The 26,211-nt window shown below is 39.8% G+C and overlaps 2 protein-coding genes across 3 annotated transcripts; one reads left to right on the top strand and one right to left on the bottom strand.

Annotated features, from left to right (window-relative positions):
* Positions 1–410: 410 nt before the first annotated feature.
* ube2ql1 (ubiquitin conjugating enzyme E2 QL1) lies at positions 411–12,585 on the bottom strand. 2 transcript variants are annotated; one of them, XM_064347791.1, is made up of 3 exons: positions 11,781–12,585; positions 11,010–11,680; positions 411–4,360 (listed from the first exon to the last, which is right to left on the bottom strand). In XM_064347791.1, exons 2-3 carry the CDS (start codon positions 11,463–11,465, stop codon positions 4,229–4,231), a joined length of 588 nt encoding a protein of 195 aa, XP_064203861.1. In that variant the 5' UTR covers positions 11,466–11,680; positions 11,781–12,585; the 3' UTR covers positions 411–4,228. The 2 variants fall into 2 exon arrangements, with proteins under 2 accessions (XP_064203861.1, XP_064203860.1); XM_064347790.1 differs by having other exon boundaries at positions 11,010–12,585.
* Positions 12,586–15,237: 2,652 nt separating this feature from the next.
* med10 (mediator complex subunit 10) lies at positions 15,238–17,584 on the top strand. The gene is made up of 4 exons (XM_064347793.1): positions 15,238–15,528; positions 15,920–16,003; positions 16,225–16,327; positions 17,200–17,584. Exons 1-4 carry the CDS (start codon positions 15,407–15,409, stop codon positions 17,293–17,295), a joined length of 405 nt encoding a protein of 134 aa, XP_064203863.1. The 5' UTR covers positions 15,238–15,406; the 3' UTR covers positions 17,296–17,584.
* The last annotated feature ends 8,627 nt before the right edge of the window (positions 17,585–26,211 follow it).

Genomic DNA, 26,211 nt, shown 5'->3' on the forward strand with positions numbered 1-26,211 from the left:
GTAGATGACACGGGTCAGAACTCTCAGTAAACAGCAATGGGGCAGCACTCAAAAGAGGAGGATGAAGAGGATGGTGTATAGTCCTAGTTAAACCCATTTTGATACAAATCTGTGAGAAGTGCGGGTCAACTTAAAAGGCTAAGGTGCACGCAGAAAGACACTGGTCATAGCTGCAATGTGCCACAAACCACCACCCAACAGATAAAGAACTCCTGAAAGAAGTTTAAAGGGGAGGACAAAAAGGACAACAAGGATGACAAACGATGTAAACCTTGTGCTTACACAGGCAAAGGCTGCTGAAGTAGGTACCAAATAAAAACGTGAACCGGGACAGCTTGAACAGGGATAATACTTTCAATCATCGGCTAAATAGAATAAAACATCATTAATAATAAAACAAATGCAATATGTTTCTACAGGGTTGAATGAGCCTTTAACTTTATTGCACATTCATGTTTGGTTTTGCTCTGACTGGCCTGCGGTGTTTAAGTGAGGCCTGTATAACACACTTAGTCTACTTTATTCCACACAATGAAGAGGCTCCGAGTCACCCACACACCAGACTCCACTGAGTTCAGGTACATATCTTTTTTTTTCTGTGACAATACCTGTGACATGCTTCCAAAAACTCCATTTTGGCAAACCACAAATAAATTAAAACACAAACATTCATAATAACACAACGTGACAATTTTGGACAGAAATCAAGACGGGAAAAAAAAGAAAAAAGTAGAAGCAGGAACTGCAGTTTTTTCCCCATTTTTCTTCATTTTTTTTTTTTTTTAAAAACAAGATAGCTAGCTAACAATCACAGTTCACATGCAGATATAAGATAACAGAATCATCTCACTTGTTTGGACAATTAATTCAATTAGTTTCTGCAGAACTAACATTCTAAAGTCTATCACAAAAGTATGCTCCTAAACCAGCAAACACCCATTTATTCTGACATTTTGACTTATTATAATTTATCATATTATAGCATCCCCTAGCACAGGTCCTTAGAAATGCACACTCACTTTTGAAATGGCGGCCCATACAGAATCTGGAAAAGACCCATAGCAATGACTTGTATTTAGATACCAGATACTGCAAAATGATCATTCATGAAAATTAAAGTACATTATGGCCTAAGGGGCCCTCACACACACAGTATTTTGATTTCCTGTTTGTGTGAACTCAGTAAAATGATACTGTACAACTATTCTCATGCAAGGACACAGTAGCCTAAAGATACATATTTGTTACGTTGAGCATTTGTAGTTCATGTGAAAGAACAATGTATGACTGTCTGGGAAGAACCCGGGTTAGGATTTCACCGTCTCCCCCATATTTTTATAGTGAAAAATGAGTCGCACATCTAAAAACGCACTGCGGCTTGGCGGACTTAGCAATATCTCGCGCATCGACAGACACTGCTCTTGCCTAATGTCACACCAGTCAACTCAGGTATAGGGCAAAAGGACAACAAATGTAAATGCCGGGGATGTTTTCCACTTGAATGTCAATATCATTAGCAGCTTCAGTTGTGACATTCAAAACTACAAAACACCCGGAGGTGCTTTTGTGGCAAATATTCCATCCGTGCAATGCATTCTGGGTTTGAGGCTCCTTGAGTGTTTGAGGCCGAGTGTTCCGTCAAACAAAGACAGGCACATGACATGGGAGAAAGACATGGCGTGTGATACATTGCTGAATTGCTATCTGCTTGTTGAGAGGCATTGCGGCACAGCGCAATTCAGATTATCAAAGAGGATGATTTATGTGACGTATGAAGGGGATGGAAGATCTTTGATGTGACACCTTTGAGCTGGGCTGGTAATGATGGCGTTTTGTTGTGTCTGTGGCTGCAGACTGTACCATTTGTGGCTGCAGGTGGGAGTTAAGAGGAGCGGAGTGAAGGTGGAGCAGGTCATAGCGGAATGACGCCTACCCTCTTTGGTACGAACCATGTGAGTAGGGACTGAGGTCAATGAACATTGAAGAGGCCCAAAGAAAAAAGGAAAAAATAAAATTGAGCCATTTCAGATGAAAGTTCTTTGCATTTAAAATGTTGAACATTGGTGCATATTATGCTAGACTCCAGAGAGTCTTTAATATAAACACCTGTACATTTTAACAGCTGACATCATGTTTTATGTCAAGGCAATTATTCATTAGCAGTGAGCGTGACCTTGCACACATTTCATGATATAAAGTCAGGTTCAGAGAAAGGCTTTCAAATGAGGTATCTGTGCCAAAAAATGTTCTGCAAAATTGAATCGCACTGTACAGCACATAGGACTTGATGCTAAATTGTTTTTTCCGCTATGTTATAATTTGAGTTCCCAAGAACACAGAGCAACAACTCTGGGCTTAAACATCCTGAAGGGATACTTATTCTACATTTATTCTAAATGAATTCATAATCTTTTAATGGCTTGACTGAATGCTGGTTAAATATGAAAAGTGATGTGACTTAAGTTGTTCACTTAAAAATCAACATATCCTGTCATCTCATTGTCTGACAGTGTGGCAAAATGGAAAGACTACTTTCTGTGCCAATGTATTATAGGAAAATAAAGGCATTGGGTCTTTATTATGTAGATGTCTGCACAGTTATACCCAATGCATAATTAAGAGTCTAGAGCCAACTGGGCACCTGCGTGAGAGACACCTTCATCTTGCCATCTTGCCAAGGGGCACCTAATAAAACCCGAGGCTTCTCATGCAAGACTCTTGGCACATCAATCAAATTCCCACACGACTCACATTCGTGTTGTACAGAGATGTCCTGTGGGTCAGTCTTATCCATCTTCGTCCGTTACGGTTAGTGGCAGCAGGTACCGCAGTTAGCATTGGAAATGAACACGACTGCCACCCAGCCATCTGTTCTACAGCTCTCTTTAATCAACTACCACAGCTCTTACACAGGAAAGCCAGGCGAGGAAACAGTGCACTAGCGCCACCAAACTACCCAGAGAAAAGAAGAGAGTGAAAGAATCAGTGTAGCACAACACCATTAAACAACAACGACATGGCTCGGTACGCCTATTACAGACTCCATTTCTCCTGGAAAGCTACCAGCTTTTGTGCCATTTCACAGCAAGGAAAAAAAAAACACAAAGCACATGTAACAACACCTCCAAGGTGCTAATTGAGGCCAATTTCTTCTTGGCTCAGTTGAGTAGTGTAATTTTAAAAAAGCGAGCTTATACCAATCTGCAACAAGCCAATTTCATACACTGTTTTTAAGGGACCGATTTCATGAATCTGCATGTCTGTGTCAAGCCCCACATGCTCGACTGCTCTCGCTCACACACTCCCACACGCACACATACACGTACATCCCACCAACTGGGATCCACAATCAACAGCCATCTGGTATCTAAATCATCAGACCTTCATATTCTTTGTCTTCTCCAAAATGCATGATAATATCAACAAAGAGGAGTGGTTCATTGCCATTTTTTTTTTATCATTACAGTACTTCAGCATAAGCAAAATAAATTCCTCATTGGAAATCAATGACCATCTACATAACACAGTGATGTCTAAATTTAGCCACAAGAGACAAAAAGACAGAGAGAACAAGAAAGAGCGAGAGAGATAGAGAGAGAGAGAGAGAGAAAGACAGAAAGAGAGCACAGCTCCACATAAATTACAATCTTCAAGTTGCATTGAACTGTGAAAAACAGCACTGCGAAAAGAAGTGAACCTGGAACGTACTGCCTGTCTATTAAATATTAACAGTTCATTTGCATGGAAATGAGAGGAGCAGCAGCGGATGGAAACTCTGATGCTGTTCATGGCAGTGCGTTGGAACACGGCGAGAGAGAGAGAGGAGGAGGAGGAGGAGGAGGAGGGCAAACACGCATAATGCAGAGGGCCTGGTGGGAGGAATTATCAGGCAGAAGAGAGGAAGGGTCAGTTGAAAGGAGGGCGTCTTGACATCAGCAGGACTATCACTTCTGCAGGGCCAGATCCAGTTTTTGAAACACGATCCGCCAAAAGGCGATGTTTACCTGTAAACACATCTGCTCATGAATAAATTAAAAATGTCACCATGTGCTCCACAGGCACCTAGATGAGAGTACGTCAAAAGAATACGACAATGGGACGTGCGGCACAGGGGACGGGATGGTAGCTTTCTTTTTTTTTCTTCTTTTTTTTCTTTTTAAAGTTTGGTGGGAAAGGAGCAGGGCTGGGGTGGGGGGGGTGGGGGGGGTGAGGGGTTGCGACCTCCATCTCAGCCATCGGAAACGGGAGGGGACACCCAGCCGTACTTCTCGTGGGTCTTCACCAGGCTCTTGAAGGTGGCCTCTGCTTCCTTGCGGCTGAAGGCTTTCTTGGATTTCCCCGCTTTCCTGCAGATTCGGCCCTGTGAGGGAGGAGAGAACAATCCCATGTGACTCGACCCGCTCCTTCTCTTTTTCACTCGCCACCAAACTGAGTCATGCCCACATTATGATCATGCAGAACCATAAGACAAGCAACATGTGATCACATATGTACTTAACCTTTACAAGTTCTGTTCCTGCATCTTTCACTAACTGAGCCCCTGAGTTTGTCAAACTCAACTCATTTCTCATGTTTAGTGGTGTATATGTTGGAGATATGCCGGAAATACATTCGTTTTGTTAAACGGTCAGCAGGGATTAATGGCCTGAGGTTCGGCTTCCATTGCCGAAGCTCGCGAAAAAAGTAAAAAGTCAGTATCCATAGCAACACCACAGCACACCTCGTCTAATGATTTGAGACAAATTGTCCATCGGTTTCCCCCAATGGGAGGGGAGAAAATAAATCAGTAGAATTCACTGGCCAAGCAGTTGGTTACAGTATGTGATGTTCCCAGAAAAAATGAACCACACGAACTCTAAGCAATAATATTTTTCAAAAATATAACAATTTGGACAGAATCAGCACAATATGTACTGAGATTAATATTTTAGCCAGAAATATAGGAGTTGAAAATGGAACAATGTACAGCAGAGGTCATTCATTGCTAAATGAGTAAGGCAACACAAATTTGCTTTTGCTGCAAAATGCAGAAAAAGCAGGGTAGCACTTACACCCCATGATAAAAGGAAATGACATCATAATTGTGAAGTGAAACTATAGAAACTATAGCACTCTTTTGGCAAGTCTCTTTTGAAATCTAGGGCAGATGCGAACCCAGTGTCTTAGGTCAGTTGCCACAAAGGACAAACAAAAGGGTTTTACCATGGCAATATGCAAATTCTTTCACTAAAGCTGATGTCAAATACCACTGACTTCTTTGAAACATTAACAAAGAACTGATTTAATGGCAGTCAATTTTGTAATATGTTACCGATTGATGCTTTTCAAAGTCTAATTCGTTTTTCTAAGTAATAGCTAATTAGTTCGGTTTTTAAAAAAAACATTTTTTTAAGGCCAGCTGTGTTGCTCTGATAGCATTTGGTGCTACTATGCTCTTATGCTCATTATTCATAATGTTCAGAGACAAAGACGATGATTAGACATCCTCTTACAGGGACAAATCTCATAATGACACCCCCCCCCCAAACCCCATAGTTCCCTCACACAAACAGAAATATTGCCCCACACGTATTAGACCCCCAAATCGCAAAAAGACCCATCACCTGAAGTGTAATGTTCTTTTCAAATGGACCACAGTCATTTGTTATAAGAAACTGACAGGCAAAATGGAGGCATTAGAAAGTCTGAAAATGACTTGGAAAATAGCAGTCACAGAGCAGGCAATAGAAATCATCAGCTACTCAGATTGACTGCAAAATGACAGATAATTATTTTTCTTTGCAGCGAAATACTTTTTGTTATTGACTACTGTTTGTGCAGAGATGTTTAAGTGTATGGGAACATTTAAGAACTATACATACAGTGAACAACTAGTACTCACATATCTGCAGTGGACTTAAGGTCACTGAGAAACAGAACATGGAAACAGAATGTGATTACAATAACCTAATCTAGGGGGGCATACAAATGAAAATATATTTTCCAACAAAACCATAGCGACTGGAGCATGTGTTTTGATTCTGACTGCTCTCAAAAAGAAAGCTCACCAGGTGGATAAAAATAGCAAAACAGAAAGACACAGCAGCATATTACAAAATTCACAGGTGCCTTTAACCAAGGCAGTTTTTACAAGTACAAGGCCATACAACTAAAAAGGAGAATTCTTCAAAATTGATGCAAAAGGTGTCTAACTGGGTTGTTTTAAAATGAACACTTTAGTTTATTCATGGTTCAAAAACACATCAGCACAAAGCATTCATCTCTTATTCGTACAGTGGAAGGGAACTTTACCCAGAGCCATCATGCTCATAGATAAATCCATGGGTGACAACGATCCACCAACTGAATCAACACACTAAACAGATTCTTCCCTTTTGCAAACAGCTTGTCAGCTACTTGGTTATGAATAACATTTTGACATAAATATAGTTGAGACAGGCTAATGAAATCGTGCTAAATGATTTGTGCAGATTCCTTGATGACAGAAATGGTGCTTATTTTCGCCTGAAGGATTTCTCCAAATGCAGGTTTTCATCATCTGATGCAGATGAGATATTAAGCCAAGTCCCTCTGTAATATCTCCCCATTATCAAGTGGTAATGAAAGCTCTGTCCTGGCTTGATGTGGCTGCCTTGCTCGGGCCCCACAATATATGTCCTTCACCCTAGTTTCAGTTCTTGAGCTGCCTCTTCACAAGTCCACAATGCAAGGGAAATGGGTTGGCTCAAAATGGCTGCTGTGCATCGACCAATACAGTAGTAAGTTGTCAGTGGCTCCTCATCGTTCTGATTGGGAAACTACTGAAGAGCTGTACACCACACATGCATTTCAGAAACCTTTTGACGCATTCAGGACATGGGTTTAAAGAGGATCTCTCTCATCCTACATAGAGATACGCTGCACCTTGTATAGATACGATTTGTGGAATTTTTTTCACAATTTTAGGACCTTGGCCAGAATGACTTCCATGCATTCTCACTCCAAAGCGGTATGGCCAGCGGATGATTAATCAAGGGACATCTGGCAGATTATCGTTTGCCACTCCTGCGCCATCCTATTTCACCCAACCCAACACTGTCATTGACGGGTCGCACTGACAGAAGTATCCATGGCTAGAGCCGATGAGATCAATCAACGCTGCATGTTCTGAGAAGGCACGTTACATAAAAGCCCAGCGTTCGGCATGGATTTCTGTTATCACTTCATTCTGGTTTTGCGTGAGCGAGAATGGATTTCCTACGCAACACTTCATGAGGTCTCGCACACGCAATTACATAATCCTGGTTTGTCAGTGTATGTTATTTAGCTTCGACAAGAATATTTCCGCTGTCTTAACTAGGTCACGCAGCACATGAGATTTACATTTCATCGCCCTCAATAGCAGAATAAACATTTTGCCCTTTTATATTTCCTATTGCCAAATTATAAAATCAAGAACAAACAATCTGTATTGTTGTTCTTGTTGATGTTACTATTATTATTACTAAATTGACCTTTCTTTTCAAAATTTTCACAACATGTATATTAGACAGGTACTGGACACTCTCATGTCTCCATCTGTGATGGAAATGTTTTTTCATCCACTGGTAGGCAAGAATGCCAAGGACCCATGGTTGCTCTGGTGTGAACACGGCTGGAGAGTCAAAAATAGCCCATTATTGCCCCAGGTCCTGTCAGAGCAGGTTGCAGTTTAATGGGCCAGAAAGAATACTTAGAGCTTACTCATTCAAGAGGAAGTGTCCAGATCATGTTTCAAAGCCTGTGATTTTTGGATTAAAAGCCAAATTGAGTTTAAGGCTCCTGGAGAGTTTCCTTCGGAAAATAAAAACCCAGGAAAAGTGGTCATTTGGGCAAAAGCGAGCAATTATAAATCAGCCACTCCTTGGTATGCGCTTGGTGTACTGCATGCTCAACAAGCACATCCCCTCGGGCTGGTTTTTAAATGCCCATTGACTTCTTTAAAAATATACTTTCAACATCCAATCAGGCTTGTGTGTGAAATAAAAACAGAACAGTAAAATACTTTTTTTCATTTATTTACGTAAAGCTTTAGGTATCATTTGTCTTTATTGAACATAGCTCAGTTTCAGGGGGAAGAAAACGTGCAAATGCTCCTGAGCTTATAGGAATTGGAAAAAAAAGCCCACAATACACCAACACTGTGATTGTTTGCTCAGCTGTCCTAAAGACTATACTGTAAATATGACACTTGAATGACAACTGGCCAACGGCACATTAGCAGTACATATTCACACAAGGATACTAAAGTGGAATATGGAATTGCTACTGGTTACTGTACCATGACGTACAGTTTATTTGTGAAAGCACTGGTGTAAATGTCTTGTTTTCTTGTTTAGAATTTAACCGTTACTGCTTTTCAAATGAACTTTTTCAAAGAAATGATTTATACAAAGATTAGGCTATGTCTGTTTCTTAGAATCTTCATAGATGCTACCACAATGATTTCAGGACAGGGAATGACAAAAATGATAAAAAGAGTAGGAGAATGGAATTGTATATAACTGTACCAATCAAAACAATTACTAAACATATATTCAATATAGGCCTATTGGCTACCGTATTTTATATCTTGGGCCCATGGTTTTCAAAATATGGACAATGCAAACATTTTTGAACCAAGAAATCATAGCCTAGTCTAAATGTTTTACAATCTGGGGTTGCTAGCAATCACATATATAAATTAAATTTTTTTCCAACATTTAAAAAATTGTAAATGCATGAACAGGCAAATAGACAACAAACTGGATTTTGAAAATCCTTTACACAATAATATATATGTAGTTAAAAACTAGACCTATTTCTCTGTCCATCAAATAAGATACGTGGAAGTATGATGTTCCGGCCACATTCCTAAAAAGAAAACCAACACTTCAAGGTAGGCTATTCCTATTCAAATCATTTTGTAGCTTAGAAAGAAATCCAGAAAGGCTTAAAATATCTCGAAATTCCTACAGTACCATATTTTTAAAGTACCACTGCAATGTAGTCAGAGAAATACACCACCAACAATACTTACACTAAAATGAATGTAAAAATAATTTATTAGTGTTAATCAATGAGAAGTAAATACAATTCGAAATGGGGTTCACTCTATCCACTGCTTTAAAAAGAAACCTTGAAATCATCAGGAATTCCATTGATATGAAGGAATTGGCTCAATACTTTAAAATATATCTACTTTGAGTATTCACTTTGAAATACTTATACTACTCTTACACTAGGCAACAGCATTTGTGTACTATATTGATTATAGCCATAGGCAAGTAACACATCCTTACTGCATTTTATGTATGCAATTCAGGACCCTTATATTTACTGTATATCCAAAAAATGTTCATAATCTTTAGAACTCCTTCCCATGACCTTATGTGTTGAAATCATCACCCTGGTTAAGTTGGATTCAGTCAAGAACATTAAGTGCTGGAAGACACTGTCTTTTGATTAGTGTGAAGAGCTTTAGAATGACGTCCCTTTGCCAAACATATTAACGGCATTGGATACCTCTAAAACACATTCGAAAAATCAAGATAAAATAATGCCTTTTTTTTTTTTTACAGAACTGCAAGCACGTTGAAAGGATGGCAGCTAAAATGCATTTTCATAAATCACTGCCAACTCCTTGAAAGTGTGGCGATTAAAAAGCTTGTGAGAAAATATGTATTAAAGGAAGGGGCTTTTTATTGCTTACCAGGCATTCATCTCTGTCATGAGAGTAAAAGATCAATCTTTTCACTCCTAGATAATTATCTTCAGCCCCTCTGGGAGTTTGATGTTGTAACAAGGGCCATGATGTTAATTCTCCATGTATCCTTCAGGCTGTTTAATGAAAATGCTTATTTTACAATGCCTTCAGGTCTTCAAAACTAATAGTTTGAAGCTTAGAATCCTCGGAACATTGACACTTAATTGCAGCTAGGATTCACGAAACTCGGCACCACTGAAATTTCCACAGTGAACGGATGCTTTGAGGTGCAAAATGTCTGCGCCCTGAACAAGTCTCCATTTTAAGAAATGCATGCACCATATATCACAGATTGACTGATGCAGCGATCACAGCAACTGAATCCAGGGTCGCCATGGTGACAGAGTCTGAAGGATGAAATCAAAATGACCAGTAGATACCTTGGCACTCAACAGCTAATGAACAACAAGGGTCAACGATTGAAGGCGTCATTGGTATGAATTCTCAAAACCTGAACGAAGAAGAGAGGACGTACGCAAGCATCTCTGATTAGATGCTTATAACAAAAAGGGATTTAAATAATCTTCAAATGTTCACAAATCATGCTAAAAATGTAAAACATCTGCTTAGTTTTTGCATTGCCCAAGGGAAACTGGAACCTTGAAGACTAGTCTGTCGATCTTTGGAAATAAATATTCAAAACTCATATCAAAACACAGCACATTAGCAAAAATGATCTATTAATTCAGTCTTTTCTTTTGAAATTAACAATTGCTCTCAATTCCTCCTTCAATATAATGGCTCCAGAAGGTTATGGGTTCAATTCCCAGGAGACACACTACACAGATGTCAAATCCCCACTGGATCACAGTGGGTGTTTGAATTTCAGATTTCCAGGGATAGAGTGAAATAGAGTGAAACTGACTGACATTCTAGCGAGTATACATAAAACTGGTTTTACACCATTAAACTCACGAACCCATGTACTTTCTGGATTACGCATGCTCTTTTAGCACTGCAGTGCAAGCACGCCTTAGCAAATAGCAGCATATACGGTAGGTTTTGCAATAGCCTACCATTTTATGCCACTGGTAATCTGCATGCAGTGTGATCACGTATGCTTGGGAGTCTGACTAAAATAACATACGCAGTATGCACAAAGCGCAGGATATTGTATACATTGGGGGAAAAAACTCTTCAGCACGGTTGTTTATTACCTATTTGACCATTTATGTAGGACCTATCGTATTATAATGTTATGGACACATGCGCATGAACCCGCATAGAAAAAAATAAAGACCCTCACCTGTCCTTTTACGAGACTCGCTGCGAACTGTCTCATCACCGCCTCCACTGTGTAAGCACTGGACCATCCGCGGGGTGTCAACAACTCCATGCAAATAGCTCCTCCGTCGAGTACGTAGCCGTTCTCCAACCTGGGGCTGAGAACCCGCATGAAAGGTGGGGAGAAAGGGAAATTGTCGGGGAAAGACACATTCAGCAATATATACTCGGTGTTGGTTTCTTTCATATCCTGCCAGAGGGCAGAGTCTTTGTCCACTTGGTGTAACTTCACATTCCAGTCAAAGAGGTTGTCGTCGGCCAATTCGACCGTTATAAAGTTGTCACCTAGCCTCCGGATTTCTTGCAGTTCTTTCATCAATCTCCTCGTCCGAACCTGGGTGCAATGCTGTCTGTGCGGCGCTAACGGTGGTAGCGAGGTACTGGTCGCCTTGCCACCTCCTTGCTGTTTTTCCTTCATGTCCTTGCCCTGTTTATCCTTACCGGTCGGCTTGTCTTTACTGGATTGCTCCGATTTCTTGGTTTTTATTTCAGGAGTGCTGAGAATGTTGCTCTCGTTGTTGCTGGTGTTGCAGTGCTTAATGTTGTTATTTTTCTGGTTTCCTTTCGTTCCTTTTAGGGAGCCTTGGTGATGCTTCGGATCCTCCGTGTCTCGATCATGAAGCCGAATGAGACCTATTTTCCGTAGAAGAGTGGCCATTATTCCGCTTGACTTTCAGGTCGTGTTCACTAAATTTCCAGAATGGTGTTAGCTTTAATACCGACGAAAAAATACCTTGCCTACTGCAGCCTCTGAAGATAACCACTGGGCGATTGCATGAAGCCCCCCGATTTCAGTGCATCGTTTCAACGAGCTCAGAACGAAAGCACAAAAGCCATTATAGAAAATTAAGTTACACAATAAAGCTGGCTAATCATATAACAATTCCGTCAAATGCGTTACGTTATGTAATTACTTTGTTACGCAAACGATACTAAAATCAATTCGGTGCAATTCCCGGCTCTTCGTTGCAGCAAATTTGACAGGTCGGTGATGTTGTTGACTGCAGTTGTGCGGATATGGCTGCGGATAGGATACTCGCGTCCTCCAGTTAGCTATTTTTCATGCACTTCGCTGCGTTTAAATATAATCACAAATGTTCCTGTGTCCCCGTATCCTTTTCACGCAAATAATCACATCTCAATTTAAATGGACGATACGTTTCTTTGTCCAAGGTTATGTTCGACAGATTGACTTACCCTTGGTGGTAACTGTTTTTTTTTTGTACAGACGTCTGTTTAAATGTATCCCGCAAAAATGCGCGTAACGAAACAGTACTCTATCGGCTGCAAAAATACGTGACCGTTTAATCCAGAGTTTCCAGTCGATCTGACTTTGCAGAGGTAAAAGCTTTGATGTAACTGCAGCTGCGGCAGCGCTAGCTCTAATGCTGTTTGGAACGAACCAATCTGATAATCCTTAGCGAAGGGAGCACACAAATAGAAGCAGCCAAACGCTCGGGACGTAAAACAGCTTCCGCTGTACCTGGATTGAATGAATAAATACGCCTCCCGCACCGAGTAATATATGCGCGAAGTGGGCTGGGGTTTTCATGGATCAGCTGTCGTATCTGAAAAAGCTTTTGACGAATCTTTTATTTCGCCATCCGATTAATACTTCTCACCGCACTAACGCGGGGTTCGTTAATCTTTAAAAGAACCGAATCAACCTAGCCTTAAAGATTTAAGTAAGGGCCACAGTCTACTCCATCAAGAACAATTAATTAACAAATAATTATATAGTGTCTCGTTTCGTTAGTGTTAAGCTTAGGCCAACTTATTCCAAAAAATAAAATAATAAAATAAAGTAAACAATACTATGCAAGCTGTGGAAATATTTAGTGTAGACTATAACCTACAGCATTACATACCTGGTTGGCCAGTTTTTGTTGTCCCCACTCAAACCACTCTTAGCTGGAAGTCAATGCTATCGTATTATATTGGAAGGCCGATAGATTACGTAAAACTCATCTTGAATCTCTCAAGACATTACCATTCTTTTTAAAAATCTGTTTGTAATTACTAGTAGCCTACGCTCATTTATTCATCGTGAGTATGATTGCTACTATAGTTCACTTTATGGAAGTCTCGCAGTCCATTACCACACATTTAAAGTATCAGTCCCTGATATTTATAGGATTACATACATCAATATTTAGCCTGCTGGTTTGTTTAGACAGGTGTCTGTCGTGCAGCATATCGGTCACTGATCAGATTTGTGGATTACTGGTCCTGTGGGTTACAGTTCCATATTCAGAGCCTCCAGTAGGGCACATGACCTCAGTGGGTTCAATAAAATATGAAGCTGTAAACACTGCAGCTCACCCTGAATAGATCTGTTTTTTTGGTGGAAATTAGCTGTACAATTAATTTTTCACCAAATAAGGGACACAGTAGCATAGTTAAGAAAATACAAAGGGTGAAAATTACTGTACTTACATAAGCACATAAGAGGGAAATGTGTTTTTATTTGTGTGATTAGGTTTGCAACCACGTTCAATTGAAATGATTATGTAAAACTGCATCCAAGAGCCCCCACGTGCTGCGCTGTGCTAACTGAAGACGAAATTGCATGGGGATTGTCGGCCATGGCATAATATGAAACTCCATTACTCAGGCAGAAAATTGCTTGGTAGAAAAATAACTCAGATGTGCAGGTTCTATAACTGAGACATGAAAACGGGCAGTTTAGGCAACATTAAGAAGATTAAGTGTGTCATCAGATTACCTATTTTATTCTTGCCAACTTCTTCTGTCAATCTTTTTTTTTTTTGCTGTATCACTTTTCTTCCATATTAGTGCCTTCCAGGTTGTCATTAATGAATACAGTACATATTCAGTTCACACTTTTCAATCTGAAAATGTTATTCCACTGCTTCAGTCAATAGATATGTGATAAATGGTATACACAGAGTAATGGTGTGCGGATGGGGGAAAGAAAAAAAAAACAGTCCAGGAACTGATACGATAGTGTGGTCATGTTAACCAATGGTTACCCCGCTGAATTCTGCCCTCAGGGTCACTTCAACCTGAAGAGTTCAAGTAAATCAAACTGTCAAAGAAGCAAAATAATTGGCACTGCATGAGGGAAATTGTATGATATGAAAACTGTTGGGAGGCAGTTTGATTCTTTACTGAAGATCTAGACGAGAGTAAGCCTGTGATTTAAAAACAGATTGAGGGAGATTCATAGATTTGTTTGTCAGAAGCTGAATGTCCCATAGCAGATAGGAAGGAGTTATAGGGGGGAAATTTCAGACTGACCTGTCATCATATCCCTCCATGACTCCCCTGGCCAGTCCATTACTCAGAGTAAGTTTATATTAGTATTTTACGCAAATAATTATCTAGAATTCTAAATAAACAGTAGTGACCAGCTGCCAGGGCCCATGAATGAAAAATGAACTGAAATAAAATATTTAGCATGGAACCAAAGAAGTCAAATGTGCAGCAAAATTTCCAAGCATTTTCTGCCTGTGTTGTCATGGTATTGAATCAAACTTTATATTCATCAGACTTTCAGACCCTTGACCAAAATGTGGCACCACTGCTTTATGAGGCAAATGTTATAGGTGCATTATTTCCACGTATTCTGATAGCCTACATCATTGTTTTATTTGCGGAGTAAAAAACATTTAAACAGAACATGTTGCAAAACATGCTGTACTTTGTGAGTTTAATTTCTGGGTTTCTAAAGCATTATTATTGAATAATTAAAAATAATAATAACAAATCATACAATAGGCTACAAAAAAACTGTAAGCTGTGGCAACAAAGTAGGCTACATTTGAAATAATTTTGCCCATTTCAGTTGCATATTTACTGAAGTATTTACAAATGGTGCCATTTGATCAGATCTTCATGGTAAGGTCTTATGATAATTCCTTTTTAGTATTTATGTTATTATTATTTACAAAAAATGATATGGTTTACAAACTGATAGAAAAACTATAACTCTTTGTAATGTACCAAGTTACACTACTTTACGGAAATATTTTTTTTGCAGATGCTGCGGGAATTTAATAGTTTTATGGTTACATTGTTCCGTTTATTCGATTGTTTCATGTGCAGATTACCCTTTTCAAGAATAAGCGAATTTTCGCTGAATTCGCCGTAAACTGGTGCACCTGAACACTAAATTGGTTTACGGATTTTCAGTGTTACCAGAGCAACTGTATATCATGGTTTACGATTGGATAATATTCTGCCGGAAAGCAGTTCAACGAAATGGACGCTGTGTGAACAGCCTTAGTATGCGTTTGCTTTGTTTCAGTTGGTAGAATTGTATGATTTTTGATCGTATTCTTCAGTAATATTGACCCGAGGGGTGTATGGTAGGAGTTTATGTTTAGCTAGTGTAACATGGCTGAAAATTTCGATAACCTCGAAGAGCATCTGGAGAAGTTCATAGAAAATATCAGACAGCTAGGAATCATCGTCAGCGACTTCCAACCGAGTAGTCAGACAGGGCTGAACCAAAAACTGTAAGTATGTCTAGCTTGTTAACATTAGATAGCTTGGTGGCTCGCTAACTTTTTTTATTTATCTAGTTTCCTTATGTATGCAATATGAGTTCACACTCCATGAGAGTACTACTGAGACAACTTTAACTTTCCAAAGGTAACGTTAGCATGTTTTGGTTTCTACTGGCTAGTTAGCTAGCTAAGAGTGTGATTAGCTAACTGGTAGTAATTATTGTAAATTAATTTTATTTTCTGAGCCTCGTCTTTGTATTTGTTTGAGATACACATAACGAATTAACGTAATGGCCTTGTTTTAGGGAATAATGTAGTTGCATAGTTGGCAAGCTTGTATTTAACTAAGATTTGATGGTGTGCTAGCTAGGTAGCTAACTAAATGATTCATCCGTTTCAGAAATTTCATGATCACAGGATTGCAGGACATTGAGAAGTGTCGACAACAACTGCACGATATTAATGTACCCTTGGAAGCATTCGAGTAAGTTATTTCTGAGTGCCTGCCACCACTACTCAGCAAGGCTAATTAATTGCTATAAAATGTACTCGCAGCGTGTAAAAAAATTTGAAGCAATGATAATGAAATTCCTTTCGTGTGCGCTATATTAACACGTATTTTGTTTTTGCTATTTCACTGACGAGCCATTCATTACCGCCGTGACTTTAATTTGTTACTGTATCATATGTTGATTATTTCTACAGATACATTGATCAGGGTCGTAACCCTCAGCTGTACACTAAAGAGTGTTTGGAGAGAGCCCTGGCAAAAAATGAACAGGTGAAAGGAAAGATTGACACCATGACGGTAGGTACACTGTTGGACACATCACCTCACATCTGTTTTCTCGAAATGGTTTGGTTCCTTAAGCACAAATGCTTGCTGGCCTTCATTTAATTGCATACTATGGTGGCGCGAAATGGACAGTCAGGGCCGTAATCAATAGCCGATACTTGACCTGACCATTTTGGCGATGCCGAGACCTCTGTGATTTACATTATATCACAAATGAAAACCGTCACCAAATTTTAGTATTCATAAACGAAGTAGCAAAGCATCACTTAATGACGGAAAAAAGACATTTTACATTTTATATGTATATCGCAATATTTCAACTTTATCATTAAGCAGAGCACCGAGTCTTGAATGCTACTGGGTTTGTACATCTTAACAGCATGAGGTTTGCAAGTAGAATGAAAAGGGTTTCAGCTAATTATGATTAGGTAACTTTTTCAGTATGACATTTCAAGTTAATTTGCGGCATCAGCAGCTTATCACATGTGGAGCGTGTTTGTTGCCGCATATAGACCTCAATCTTCTCTTTGGGGCCAAAACTATTTTTAAACCCTATTATCTACTGATACCAATCCAGCAGCAATATTATTGTGCATTCCATTTGTTTATTTGATGTTGTTTTGTTTTGATAAATTTAAACTTGTGATTTGTGATTGGAAGTTGGTCCTTCCTAAGAAAAATCAAGTCGGATACAAATTAAGGGGAAAACACAGGGTCCAATAAACATGACTAAACAGAGTGATTAGCTTGTAAATGTATCCATACCTGTTGTGCACCTAACTTATATCACAGTTAGATCTGTTTGGAAACATCAGTTGGCACAAATATTAAAATCGTTGCTCCTTCAGTCTAATTTTCCTCCCTTTGTTCCCCTTTCTTTTCAGAAATTTAAAAGTCTTCTCATTTCTGAGTTGGGAAAGGTTTTTCCAGAAGAGATGGCCCAGTATAAAGCTATTCATGGGGATGATCCACCATCGTAGTGGCTAGCCTTCCGGTTTAAATATTGCAAAAGCGTACATATGTATATACACAGCACCTTGCTAAAAATAGTTATATGCCATAATGTTTAAACTTGTGGTTCATTAAATTTTATACTGAAGTAACACTCAAACAATTGTACATGCTGTAGCAGTGTCTTCTGAAATTGATTGTGCCACATAAGGAGAGAGTTTTGTTATTGTGAGCCCTGGATAAGCCAGGGAACAGGAGTGGTGTTAATTTTTACATAACCAAATGTAATTTTTTTCAATAAATGAATTTGGGATTCAATGATTTGTTTAATTTATTGCTTTAAAGCTTTCTGTGGAAAGTTTTCCTTAAATGTTTTTAGTCATAGCTTAGTTCAAGGATACCCATTTTTCTGCATAATTGCTCATTTTTCTGGCACTGTTTGGTATTTCATCGCTGTTTAGCTCCTCTGAAGCATAAGTTCATGCCAAAAATGACTTCCCTGTTGGATCATATGAATATTCAGTGTTTATTTATTTATTTATTTATTTTTATTGTAATGATATAAGGCCGGGCAATGAATTGAATATTGATCGTATATTCTATATCGTTTTGTAGATGGTACAGAATTAGGCCACATCAAGAATATAGCGTTGTGGTTACTCTGCATGTTCTTTATGCGGCCAAATTATATTCTTGAAGACCGAGCCAGTTGACTGCACAGCTTGTGGCAGACGTACCTGTTTGGCAGACATGGAGGACGAGAGCAATGAGCTCGACGTACCGCCGACTCATTTCGCGTTGTGAGCTAGCCTTCCCCCCTCCCTCTCGTAGCCTGCGTACTTGGAGCAGAATAGGGAGGACAGTGCCTGAACGTGAACATAATTAGGACAATCGTGTGACCGCATCTGTGCCAGGTAACAAAAATTTTTAACGTTTTTAAAAATCTGTAAAATTTAGCCATTGTTATGTATTGTTTCTTCAAAATAACGTGTCTTCGGCCGTAACCAAGACTGAAAAGTTAGCAGCATTATTTGGATCAATGTTAGCTAGCATTTAGCAAGCATCAGCGTCCACCCAGCTAACGATTGCTTAGATAGCTAATGAAATTCTCAACCTGTGGGAAACGCTAGTGTTCTCCTGCGAAAGTATCGTACATTGCCAAAAATCTGAAAATACAGAGAGAGAATTTTATAGCCATATTGCCTAGCCCTATGGTCTACCAGTGGTTCCTTAGTTGTTGAACACGACTGAGATGATCCAGGACTCATTTTATGTAGTAGACATCCTCATGCAGGGCAACCTGTGTAGAATTACATTACATCGTGACATTTAGTAGATGCTGTTATCCAGAGGGACCCCAATTTGGGTTGGGTAACCCTGCTCAAATATACAACAGCAGAGTCCCAACTGGGAATAAACCCACAACCATTCAGCTACAAGCCCAGTTACTTACCATGGGGCTATACTGTACTGTTGTATTTGGTAGAATGCATTTATTATGTGCTGTTTGTTTCTATAGTTTCAATTCAGCATTCACAATTATTCTCATTCATTTTGCTCAATGATACAAGAGCAATGTCCCACGCAGGTCAGTTCTTCAGCTGCCGTGCAGCATTGATGCCCGAGCACCGAGTGATTGATCAAACATCCCTTTCTGATTTCCTCTCGTCAGTCCCACAACAAAGGCTTATCTGGAAGCATTCAGGTGGGGACAAAACACCCAGCACCACTTGAGGCGATTGGGAGACCAAGGTTCCTACAATGACCTTGACGCACAATGTCCTGGGCCAGGAGGGGGAAATTACCCTTTTTATCTGGTGCCTTATCTTCTTCTGAGATCTCCAGAATGGATGGAGGTGCGAGACCGTGCTGGATTCTACATTTTTCCTCCGTCAGCTCTCCTGAATCGATTTTCTCAGGAGGCTTGTCCTCTATCATTCAAACTCTAAAACTTAAAGGCTTGTTGGTGGTCCTGCCCATCCCCCATGTTCTGCCACTTCTGCAAATGCTTGGACATTCATGGCTGTTTGAGGTCATCTCCTCATATCTTGCTTTGAACTGGCTCACATAATTTCACTCATTGATAGTACTGTGCATTTTAAATTAACGAAGTGGGCTATTTACTGGAAGGAAAACACGACTTTATTTTACCAGTACAGTTTACATTCTAATGAACTCATGCTGCACAAAGTAGACTTTACTTATTGCAATATTGATCTCAAAGTTTAATAATGAACAATTTAATAAACATTAATTACGGGCTCTCTTATGATATCATTGTTGTCATAAATTCACGAGTGCCAGATGAGTCGGAGCTTTATAATGAAATGTAATTTCTGCAGGCCTATACAGTAATTAATACTGAAAACCAAATGTTATGTCTTTGGTAGTCATGCTGAGCTGCTTTACATAGCTGTAAAAATAAAGTTGAAACCTTCATTTATTTTTATTTATTCGTTTTTGCAGTTTAAGGTGGTGGAAGCACTGACTGCTCAGCAAATGGCAGTGAAGCATAAAGTGTACAAACAAGGTTCTTTTGTTGCTTTTTCTGTAAGCAGTTTTGGAGTTATTCCCTCAGTAAGAGCTTCAAAGGATGTTCACTCACAAATCCTTTGAGGATTTCTGGAGAAGAGCCGTAAGTGACATGGGCAGTAACATTGTGAGGCTTAATGTGAGGAAACTTTCTCAGCTGGTGAACTACATTTACCAAGCGGAGTATGACGCCGACAAATGCCTCAAGGGAACTGCAGGACAAATAATTCAGTAAAGGGCTTTTCACAAGTTTACTTGTTGGCAGGAAAACATGTCAAACACAAATTGCCCAAATAATCAAACTTGTGTCTGTGCATGTGTGTGTGTGTGTGTTTTGGTGGGGGTGGGGGGAGATTTAATTTGTTTCCTCCCTTAACAACACACCTATGATCATTTTTGCCCGCTCACAATCCTACTAACCAACTACTTTGAAGTAGCTTTTTTATTCGGCCAGAGGATCAGTTGCTCAAGGCAAAAAAAGTAGAACCACTGCACTATTCCAGGGATATTTATTGATTCTGTACTTTATTGCGGAACAGCAGCTCTGTAATTTGTTGTAGTTAATGTGCTTATGCCAACATGCCATTACTGCATGCTGTACCAGCAAATGTGGGGGGGTTGGGGGGTTACCCTTACTGCATTGTCTGAACCCCTGTAATAGCTGTGCTCATTTATATCATTTGCTCATCCTTGAGGGAAAAAAATGGAATTAGCATTAATAATGTGAATCAGCACCTCTCCATCCGCAGGAAAAAAGTGAATTGGAAAAGGGGTAATGAGAATTGAACAGAACCTTGCAAGTACATGTGAATGTAGGCCTTATCTGATAAAACTGAAAATCTGCAGGAGGTTATCCTAACAGCAGTTTGAGGCTGGTCTTTTTCCAGTAAAATTAGGGCATTGCAACAGTAGTGGTAAGCGTGAGCATTTTTCCTGGAGTTCTAACCTTCTCAAATGCAAAGGATGCCAAAATCTCCCTGGAGAAAATGATGTTCTGTCTAACAGGAGAAAACATCCCTAATTGGGTGAAGTCATCTGTGTGCAGAGTTCCTGGAACTGTGAGCTAATCAGCTGTGGAGAGTTAAGACAGAGACAAAAGGCCACCTAGAAGTGACGTGATCCAGTACCAGCATGCACACCGGCTCTATTATCTAATGTTCCTGCCTTCCTTCTGTTGCCGATGCCTTTATCACTGACTGGCAGCTGATACATTCTCCCAACAAATATTTAGCAGAGTGGGGTACTGGACTTGAAACCATACGGTCGCAGGTTGGAATTTCTGATGGTGCTGTTGTTCCCTTGGGAAAGGAACTTAAACTGCATTGTTTCAGTAAATATTGAATCTGGATAATTTATGAAATTGATAAAGTGGCTGGATAAATCTATGAATTTGGTCGTTTTAATTGCAAAAAAAGAAAATGTAGAGCCACTTTTAAACACTACTTTCGGATTCAGAGTATTAGGGTTGATTGGGTTTCAAAAAAGATTGACAGGCCGTGTGCAATTTAGTGCTGAGGCCGGCAACAAGGAGATCCAATTTCATTATACAACGGCTTGGATGAATACTCGATTCTGATTGGTCCAAGGGTGGGCATTATTTCTCAATAAAGGGACACCTTGGCCTTTCAACAGTTCTAAAATCAATGTGCTACAAAATCCAGCATTCTAAAGCAGTTTAAACAGCAACTTTCGCATTTGAATTGTTGTTACATCCCAATGTCCAATTTCACAATTGATGGCAATCTTGAATCACATTTCTAGTTACTGTTGCTAGCTTTACTCATTTGGACAGTAGAATAGGCATTACACATTTTCATCCGTATGTTTGTGAACGATTGCGTTTGTAGTAACCGCTGTTTTGAATTCAATTCAATAGTTAGCTAGCTAGCTAGCTAGCCGGGATAACAAGCATGCCGTGAGACCATTCTGACCTAAAACCAAGAATTTTAATATTGGCTAGGTGACAAGTGATGGCAAACCTATCATAAAGCTAGCTGGCACTCAAAACCCGTTTCAGAGGGTCTTCGAAAGAAGTTATGTATAGCCTACACTGCGCGACCACACCATTTAAAAAGCAAGACAGTGCTAGTGAGATTAATTTGATTGACTTATGGTTTCATGCAGTTTTATTAAATAATGTAATGACAAAAATGACAAAATTGGTGCTAATTGTATGGTATAAAACGAGAAGGAACTATTTTTTCTTGATAGCATCATTGTTTTCATAGAATTAACGACCAGAGGTTTTTGCTTGACAGCGGTGCAAATAGAACTACCAACCGGAGTTATGCTTGACAACGGTAAAGCCGCTACACTCTCATTCATGGGCTCTCATTATGTTCCACTCGTGTGCGGCTGAGTCACGTGCTACGCCTAGTGGTAAAATTCAGTATTACCAGTTCGGTCCGGTATTTGGCTTAATATCAAACCCGGTTTGAAAATTTTTACATCGGCCCAGCCCTACAGGGTATATTATTTTATATTAGTGATTTTTTCATATTTTACATTAATGCTTAGTCGAAACAAGATTCGGCCTTTATATAGAATTTCAGTCTTTCTTCGTATTGGTGTTCTTTCATGTTGAATTGGTGTTATTGGCATCCTGTCCAGCCCCCACCTCCCGTGACCCTGATCAGGAATAAGCAGGTCAGCCTGCGCTTTTCAACCCCCAAATATTCAAACTAAATGTATGCTCTTGACATGACAGTTGATATGCCGGACTGTGTACATGTAAAAACATTTACCCCAGCATGCACAAACTGGACACATGGAAACCATTCAGTTAATCAATTTTAGAGCCATCTATTGATTCGATCGTTCATTTTTGAGATATGTCACCACTGTCTCGTGTCTCGCATATCTCATATATTCATTGGAATATTTATTGAAAATATTTGACAACCTGATTGTTTTGATTGAGGTCAGGGATGTGTGATTTGGAGGTGCTCGATATTTACACACGCGCACACACACACACACAGCCGCTGCAGAAACCTTGTGGCAGGCGTAGGTATAAATAATACTTTGGATTTCATCGCTCAAGTGAATGAGGCACTTTAATTTGACATTAATTTCAGCAGGTCTGCGGGTAGAAATGATGCATTAATCCTGTTTTATTACCTCATTTACATTTTGGTACTGACTGAAACTGCGTCTGCCGGGCGTTGGGCACAACTGAAGCCAGGCACGATGGGGGCTCCTTTTAATCCCTCTATTGCTTTTGCTTCTTCCTAGCTTCACAGCGGCATTCGTGGTAAAATGCAATTACGTTTTTCGTAAAATGTATCTATTCACATACTTTCAACATGCACAAAACTGAAGTCCATGTTCGGTCTATTAAATTTCTCTCACAAATGAAACCTAATGTGCTTTACATTTGGGTAATTGTATTCAGTAGTGTACTTTGATTATCACCATTTTTCTTCACGTTCAACCACTATGAGCAGGTACTAGAAATTATTTTTATATAGACAGGATATATTTAGTTAAACTCTTCAAAATTTTAATTCAGATTTATACCAAGTTTTTGCATTTTAGTTGCTTTACTCTCAATGAATCGTACACTTATTTTTCAAATCTTAGTTTTAATATACAGTTTCAATGTTCACTTTAAATATAGTGAACCAAATTGTATTTGTATTCATCTCAGTATTTGGTTCTATGCAAGTAACCTGGCTAATGTTTTATTTCGGCTGTGCCAACCCAGTACATTTAATGTGAAGTAAGACGCAGGGATTTATTTTATCAATAATATATAAGATCGTAGGGCTAACTCCCTTCTGGCCTTGCCCTGTGCAATAAATGTTTCAGTAGCATAAATGACCACAGTGGGTAACGTGTCTAGGCTTTAATGAAGAATAATGCCATCTTTGGGGTTGTCAAGGTCTTCCTTTCCTGAAGCTAACCAAACATGTTAATACTTTCAGGGACTTTCAGACCGTATGGATGTTTAATTAAACATCTCTTCAGGAACTGGGGTGAAATCCTTCCCTGTACAGTTTTGTTTTTTTAGTTTTCACAACTTTCAGGTTAGCTAATACTTTCAAGCAGTTTTATTAAGCATAAACATATTGTGTGTTTAATGATGATATTTTATGTTTATTAATTTGTACAGTTAGCTTCATAATGTTTGGGACAAAGACATATTTCTTCTTGATTTGGCTCTGTACTCCAGAATTTTAGATTTGCAGTCGATTCACATATGGTTAAGGTACACATTCTCAGCTTTTATTAAAGGGCATTTTCAAACATTTTGGTTTCGCCAATTAGAAATTGCAACACTTTTCATACATAGTCCCCTCAGCTCACTGTATTTTCGCAAAACCAATTATGTTTAATCATAAAACATACTTGAAAGTAACCTGTGACTAGCTGGACACCCTGTAGTAGTGTAAATTATAATGAACTGTACTGAGAAGATGCTGTTTGGTAGATTCTCTTGGTCTCAATCCATCAGTCAGTGACCGTCTAAGATATGGGTTTAATTTAGTATGAGAATGGTTAGCATTTGCTGATTTACGATTTCATTGAAGTGCGTACAAGTGTTCACAGTGGTACTTCTGAACCACAGTGGGAGACCCCATCTTAACCATCCCAGAATCCCATTGGGAGTCTACATAATGGATTCTTTATTGTAATTTCTACACTCTCCAGAAATTAGAGGCTAAAATCTTTTAGTCTTGGTTCTTATCTTCCCTGGTATCTCTGAAGCCGAAAATCCTTTGCACTGTGGCATCCAGAACTTGGACAATCTCAACAAGGTAGAAAACCGATTTACATTTTAAATCTGGGGATCCCTCAGAGTTGCGTCACAGGATGCAATGAGGTATCAGCGTATGTGAGAATGAATGTGTGGTCAATGTAAGTCTGAAGAGACATTTTACCTCAATGTTTTGCCTCAGCTAGGAGAAGAAGCCAAAATACTGTTTCGGCATTTTGATTTTTGTCTATCAAAAATGACTGGAATGGCTCCTAGCATAGATAGCATAGACTGGTCAGAATCTGAATCTCATTGCTCAGAATGTAGCTTTCTCCTTCATTGGAACCAGCAGTGCAATACTATCTGCCTTCGGCTGCGGTTACAAACAGCAGTAAATAACAAACAGGTTGACCTCAGAGACCATTGCGCAGTTCAGAGGCACGGACGTCAGAAACGAAAAATACCAGCTTCACATTGCAGGAAGGAAATTATTTTTTAACACGTGAAGACGTTGCTGATGTCATTGCTCAGCGTTGATCCTACCCAAAGGCATTCTGTCCTTCGGTGCTGCCTGGCTCGTCACGGTTAGCATCGTTTAATTACCAGGAAGTGCCAGATGAAACCTTATCACCGCATCGCTATACAGAAAAGCCAGTGAAGTGACGCACTCGATGGAAGAACGAGCGGGAGATGTACAAGCAAGAGGAGACAGGTCGAGGTCTGATTTTCAGGAGCGCAAGCAGTCTATTGCGCACTTTGGGTATTTTTACAATAGGCTATTTCATTTGAGGAAATCTGGGCTCGATGACTCAGGGGCACAAGGCCGTGATGCTTGCACACAAGACGTGATAGTCCATGCAAGATGTATTGCTGTGATTCACCAAGGTGACCACGTTTCTGTGCTTCCACCTCCTCGTGTGTTGTCGTGCGGATCGCCCCCGATGCCAGCCTCTTTGCTTGTTACCGTGGTTACCTTCTCTCTGTCATACCAACGTCACTTCTTCACCTGTTCCGTCTTGCGTTCTATAATGTAAACGGCTTTCATTTGATCGGTGTGCCGTTGCTTCAGTGCCTGATCGTAGGCAGCCTGCCTGCTGCGTGTCCCCTTCAGTCAGTATTTTTTGCGCGCTCCAGTGCTTCAGCAGCTGCTATGGAAGTAATTAAAATAATTTGGGATGCAATGGATTTTGGTTTGTTCATCAGAGGCCGTGCTGAAAAAGCACGTTGCCGGATCGCATCCAGAGAGTCAAGCTGGGAACCGACAAATCGTGAAATTTGACAAATTATCTGTCTTTGCTTCCCTAACAATGTATGACAAAAGCATCTCGGCTCTCTCCGTCAAATATTTAGAACAAGTAGTCGAAAAACACCCATCTATGGTAGTATGCTCAACAAATTGCTCTCAGCAGCTTATCAGTGATTCTTTTCTGTGCGTGACACCACAGGGCATCCCACAATGCACCTCTGAAGATTCTGTCTTTGAGCTTGAATCGCACGTCTGAGGGGTGACTCCGCGGCGTAGCAGATGAAACGCTTGGGGCCGTGGCGACTTCTTCCTTTGAGGATTGAAGAATGCATAACGCTACCTGCTCAACATTAGCATAATGTCTTTGTCATGCTAATGCTAACCCTTTGAACGTGACTGTGGGGCTTACAGGCAGTGTCTGCGAAAGCCTTTCACTACGCTCCCACTGAGGGTGTTTCCATTTCAGTC

Source organism: Anguilla rostrata, chromosome 8 (assembly GCF_018555375.3).
Source record: "Anguilla rostrata isolate EN2019 chromosome 8, ASM1855537v3, whole genome shotgun sequence".
NCBI classification, from domain to species: domain Eukaryota; kingdom Metazoa; phylum Chordata; class Actinopteri; order Anguilliformes; family Anguillidae; genus Anguilla; species Anguilla rostrata.